We start from the raw sequence: 6,000 nt of genomic DNA on the forward strand, positions 1-6,000 counted from the left end.
CAAGGACCAGGCGATTCTGCAGCAAACCACCTTCTTATAGAAAAATCCTTATTAGTAGGTTGCCTAAGCAAGACTAATTTAAGTCTTTACTGGCTGCACTCTGTCTCTACTGACTGTTTAGGTCTTTACAGTTTTGCACTCTCTCCAAAGCAGCAGGTAGGTAATCTTATAAAGAGCATTTTACAATATTACATTACAACATATTTACAAAGTGCATCCAGTGGTTCATCTAAACTGTATTTTCCTTTTGTTTGGGTTTTTTTTTTTCCAGTTGAAGTGTCTCTTCTCCAGAAATTAAAATGCAAATATATATTGTCTAATACACTACAAAAGTCAATGGGCAGACTGTGTAGTGAAAGCCAGCTAAAAAAAAATCAGGTATATTAACTAAAGCATTTTCATTAAGGGTTTTAAAAGAAGAAAAGAGAAACTTCTACATATTTTCCAGGATCTGGACTGGAGCATAGATAGCTATATGCTCAATCTTATAGACAACCCCATATTCTGGCTTGGTTTTTTGCCCAAATCACTCCCTCTGGATTCATCAGCTGCTTGGCTTTCCAAGAGACATGGGAAGGTTGCAAGTAGTGGGATTACATCCTCACACTCTCAGGTGTCACCTCCACTGCCCCACTGTAACCCCTGATTCTGTGCTTTTTCCTCAAGGATTTTGGAGCTGCAGCAGAGTGGTGACATGGACATACTGAAGCATAAGTGGTGGCCGAAGAATGGGCAGTGTGATCTTTACTCATCTGTGGATACCAAACAGAAAGGAGGTGCCCTGGACATCAAAAGTTTTGCAGGTGTTTTCTGCATCCTCGCTGCTGGGATTGTCCTCTCCTGTTTCATTGCAATGTTGGAAACGTGGTGGAATAAAAGAAAAGGCTCCCGGGTTCCTTCAAAAGAGGTATTAGACCCTCCCTTTCTCCTGGGGAATTTTCATGCCTAAAGGTTGCTGCCTTGAATTTCTAGCATTAGAGAGGGTGGGGAAATAAATTTAAAAAAAATTCACTTAGCTTCCTGATTTTTTTAAGGTAAATGTTTCTCAAAATCTCTTGAGCTATTCTTTCATTAGTTATTCTTTCCAGAAAAGCTTGAATGGGGGGGAGGGGAAAGTATATTAATGATGTAGAAACATGCAGCTAGTCTGAGTAGAGCACAAAATGTAGAATAGTACATTATTAATACATCAGTATTTAGTTCATTATTCCCTTTGGTGAGAGCTAATTCTCATCAGTAAATTCAACAGTTTCTTGGGTGGTTCTTGCAAAAAATGTCCCCTAGGCTCAGTGGCTGAGTCTTTCAAAATAGATTTGCCAAGTTCAGCCCTTTAATCAGCAGTTAGCTTCTTAAATAATCTCGTCCCCATTTTCAGAACTGCTGATCTCTTCAGACTTCCATGAACTTTAGTTCTTGTTGTTTAATCTGAAGTCCAGGGAAGCAAGAGTACTTTAGATTATTCAGATTCAAGCCAGACTTACTTCTGAAACCTACAGCAGGCTTGTTTCAGAAAGTCTTGGATGGAAGCCATGGGGAGATAACCTTATTTTACACCAAAGATGAGTTGTAGACCTGAAGGTGTAATGATTTCCTTTCTGCGGAAATCCCTTTACCAACCATCTGAACCTACGAGGTTTTACAACAGATTTCTTGCCTTTACAATTCAGTCTTTAGCTCTACAAAACATTCTGACATCAGGGAAAAAAAAATCAAAACTATTAAAACATACTTGGCAGCAATGTCCAGTGCTAAACCTATAGATGAGCTTTAATGTGGCTTTATCAACTCCAGCTTTTCTCTCTGTGTAGCTTGTGGGGTATTGCTGTTAATTTGTGTGGAGTGGTCTCACCTTCTCTGCAGTTTCTCCATTGTGTTTATTCCTGCTAATCTAATGCTGTGGAATCAGGCAGGAACAATTATCCTACCTAATTAGACAGCATTGGCACTGATGTTACGATACGTTTAAACTTTTCTTGCCTGTTTTAATTCCCAAGCTTTTTTTTTTTGTACAAGATCTGGACCAGACCATTATTAAAAGACAAAAAAAAAAAATGAAAATAAAAATAAATTTAAAAAATAAAAAAATTGGGTTTCTCAGGAATGGAAACCATATAGTTTCAGCTGGTAAATTATTTTAAAAACCTAAAATTTACTAGTTTGCTATATACCCAGACTTTCAGAACTTCATATTTACCTGGTGCAGAACACAAAAATATCTAACAAAGGAAAACAATAATTGGTTATTTTATATAACTATAAAATTCCCTACTTTGGTTTTCTAATATGGGGAAATTCTGATTTATACTTGCCACAAATGGTATAATTTGGCCTCCTTGATCTTTGTGATGTGGTCATTAGCTTAGCATTTCAAATCTCAGCACCAAATTGAAAAGCTTGGCTCAAAACTGAGTTTAACGTGGACGTTTGTGCTGAATGCCCCCACTCTCCTGGATGCTGGGGGTGATTCAGCAAAGAAATACCTCTTAACTAACTTTCTTAAAATTCATTTTAGCTTCCATGAAACCCATTGGCTCTTCCAGGCCACTAGTCCAGAGTCGGGGGTCAGATTGGGCCAGTTTGTGGTCAGCAAGCCAACCCTTTTTCCTGGTGGCTGCCATCCTTGTGCTCCAGAATGCAAGCATTTACACTGAAAAAAAATTGTCTTATGGTTGTGAAGATAACTTTTCAGTTGCGTGCCAGAAGTAACCCATTCAGTGATGTCTGCCTGAGTCTGCAGACAGCCTTAAACAGTAGCTCTGAGAGAAGTATGAACCGCCCCAGTAATCTCAATGGGATGTTGACTCTGAAGCCTGATGATAATTTAAATGTGAAAACTGCTGAATGTTTCACTACTGATCACACAAGAGAGAAGAGGAAAGATCATAATATGGAGATATGCACAATCTTACTGTGAGTGGGTCTCGTTTTGGTGTCTCAGTTGGGTGGAGATTGGGGTGTGGGCTAAGCATGGGAGAATATCACCGCTTCTAAACTTTCACTGGTCTGATCCTAGCCCCAAATGCATCTCTGTAAAGAGAAGAAAGAGGAATATTTTGAGTAACTTATAGAGGCTCAGAAGTGATGAAATTCCAATTGTTTCAGGATTGGTGCTGTGAATTGCAAAGTCCTTGTTCGTTTCTTCAAAATTTAAAAAGAAAAAAAAAAAAAAAAAAACACAACACCCTCAAAAAAACAAAACCAAAAGCTAACAAAAAAATTGAAAAATATTTAGGACTGTCCCTCAGAGACATAGTCATGACTTGCACGTGCTAACAGAGCCTCTGTATATTGCTTTAGCTTCCAATGTGGCCCCAGTTCTCCTGCATCCATATGCAGCTCCGAAGTTTTTCGGAGAGAGCGTTTGGTGAATGCGTTTGGTTTTGGTGTCACCTGTGTGGTTGTTATGTGCATCCATGTCTATGTCCACATGTGAATAAACTACAGTCTGAGAAATGAGCACTGCATTTTTTCCCTCCCATGATGAGCCCAAACCAATGCCTCTGTGGGTCAGTGATCATCCATTCCCTGGGAGATCCCTGATATCCCATTCCCTACCCCCTTTCCTCCTGGTTTGCATCCCCGTCCCTGGCCTCAGAGGGTAAAATCCCAGTGGGAATCTGGCCTCTCAGTCTCCTTCCAGTCGGGCTCTTGTGTTGGGTGTGATACCAGTGCAAATATTTGGTGATCCATTTTGCTGAGTAGATGAACTCCTGCAGTTTGTTCTAGGTGTGGACTTTTTCAGAGTGCTTGACTTCATTCCTAGACAAAGGAGGGATCTCAAGCCCATTCGGTATACTAGGAGTTTTCCCATTGATTCAGGGAGCTCTGGATCAAGCCAGTCATTGAATTGCAGTAATCAAGGCTGGAAGTCATCAGTGCACACCTATCAGCTGCCTAATTATCTTCTGTGCGGTCCTAGAGTGTGAGATATTTCTAGTGGCCTGGAAGAGCCAGTAGATTTCACAGAGATTAAGGTAAATTTTAAGGTTAGTTGAAACTCATTTTTGTTCTGAATGAGCTGCGCTACCTAGGCTGAGGGAACAGCCCTGTATGTGTTTAATGCTGCTTTGAATTAAGCTTTGCATTTCAGCAGAAATATGTATGTGCAATGCAGGTGATTTGTTGTGCCACCTGGGACTTTCTCTTCTTTTTTCTTTTTGCATTGAAAATCTCAGTTATAACAAAGAAACTCGTTTAATTGAGTTCTCTGGGAGGACACATTTAAGAAGGAAAAGGGACAGAGGTAAGAGGAGGGATGATACATTATAATAAATGCCCCAGGCCACGTTCTCCTCACCCACAAAAGCATCGTTCCACCAGAATTGCTGGAATGGCTTCTTTGTAGGTAAGGGGAGAATGAATCCCTCTGTTGGCATCAGAACTTAAAATTGCCTGGTGTACTTCTTCCTGTGTGATGTCAGTGAGTCACGAGCACTTGGTTTTTGGTCTGGAAGATCAGCTTTTCTCCACCACAATATGTATTATCAAGGCAAAAAGCAATTTGAGGTGGTTTTAGCCCTTCTTTAAGCCCCGAGAGGGTTACAAAGACAGCAGCCCGATCCCTCAGAGCCTCCTACCTGACATCCAAATTTAGTCCTCATTGAGGAGTTAAAGACCTGGCATTGTCCCCAGGTTTCTGAGATGATACTTTGTTTTCATGGCACAAAGTTTGCTGTTATTTACTCCAACCCATCTAACTCCGAGCCTGGCTTTTCCTGACGGACACTGACCAGTAGCGCTCGGAGATTTCTTTTCAGACTCAGGGTCTGAACTAGCTGTGCTCTAAGGGTCCACCTCATTTTGGCTGAGCCCCCCCAGCTCCAGGAGGTGGAAGTGTTTGCTGGTGGCACCCAGAGATGCTGCCAGCCAACAGCCACCCGTGGTTCATCGCGCGTTGTGCTTCCCGAGCGGCTCGAACCGCGCGGCGAAGCTCGGAGCCAGCGCGGGTGGCAAGCGGTGAGCAGAGCCTCTTGTTTTTCTCTCATTCCCCCAGGATGACAAGGAGATCGACCTGGAGCACCTCCACAGGCGTGTGAACAGCCTCTGCACAGACGACGACAGCCCCCATAAACAGTTCTCCACCTCATCGATTGACTTGACCCCGCTGGACATTGACACTTTGCCCACGCGTCAGGCGCTGGAACAAATCAGTGACTTCAGAAACACTCACATCACCACAACCACCTTCATACCAGAACAGATCCAGACTCTGAGCCGCACGCTGTCTGCTAAAGCTGCTTCAGGTTTCTCCTTTGGCAGTGTGCCCGACCACCGGACTGGCCCTTTCAGGCACAGGGCACCCAACGGGGGTTTTTTCAGAAGCCCCATCAAAACGATGTCATCCATCCCTTACCAACCAACTCCTACTCTGGGGCTGAATATTGGTAGTGACCCAGACCGAGGCACCTCCATCTGAGCATCAGACCAAGTTTCTTCACTGTTCCTTTTTTAGGACTCCCCTTGTAAGGAGCAGATGTAATATTGTGGGACTAACATGGATGTAACCTTTTTTATTTTTCTTACTTTTTGTTTCCGAGTTGGGTTGGGGTTTTTTTGTGTGTTCTGGCTGGTTTGTTTGCTTTTGGTTGGTTTTTTTTTTTTTAATTTCGGGGTTATTTTCAATTTTGGTTTGGTTTTTTTTTCTGTGGTTTTTTTTTCTTTAATTTTTATTTAAGAATCAGGATTATTAGTAACAACTCTTCCTCCTTTCTCAGCCTGGTCTCCTCTGTCTCCCCTTATTCTCTTTACTACTTGAATCACTTATTCTTTAGAGTATCACCACGTTAGGTTTTGGTTACTTCAAGCTTTTCATATACCTTAAATATAGAAAACGTGCTGCAATTCATGCATAGAAAAACCCTGAGGATTACTTTACAGAAGGGCATTCGCTTCTCCTCCCCCACTGCCTTTTTTTACTATAATTGCAATAACTTAAGTCCTTTTCATAGATTCTGCTGCATCCAGTCAGTGCTCCACTGCTGTGTGTCCTTTTAACTGTGG

General features: G+C 41.9%; 1 protein-coding gene across 2 annotated transcripts in view; it reads left to right on the forward strand.

The window, feature by feature from the left end:
* The window catches only part of GRID2 (glutamate ionotropic receptor delta type subunit 2), a 705,658-nt gene extending 700,242 nt beyond the window's left edge, over window positions 1-5,416 (forward strand). For both annotated transcript variants that reach the window (XM_030449840.1, XM_030449841.1), the window contains 2 exons: window positions 667-907; window positions 4,994-5,416. In XM_030449840.1, coding sequence (XP_030305700.1) covers window positions 667-907; window positions 4,994-5,416 — 664 coding nt within the window. The remainder of the gene's footprint in view (window positions 1-666; window positions 908-4,993) is intronic.
* Window positions 5,417-6,000: the final 584 nt, after the last annotated feature.

Source organism: Calypte anna, chromosome 4A (genome assembly GCF_003957555.1).
Source record: "Calypte anna isolate BGI_N300 chromosome 4A, bCalAnn1_v1.p, whole genome shotgun sequence".
NCBI classification, from domain to species: domain Eukaryota; kingdom Metazoa; phylum Chordata; class Aves; order Apodiformes; family Trochilidae; genus Calypte; species Calypte anna.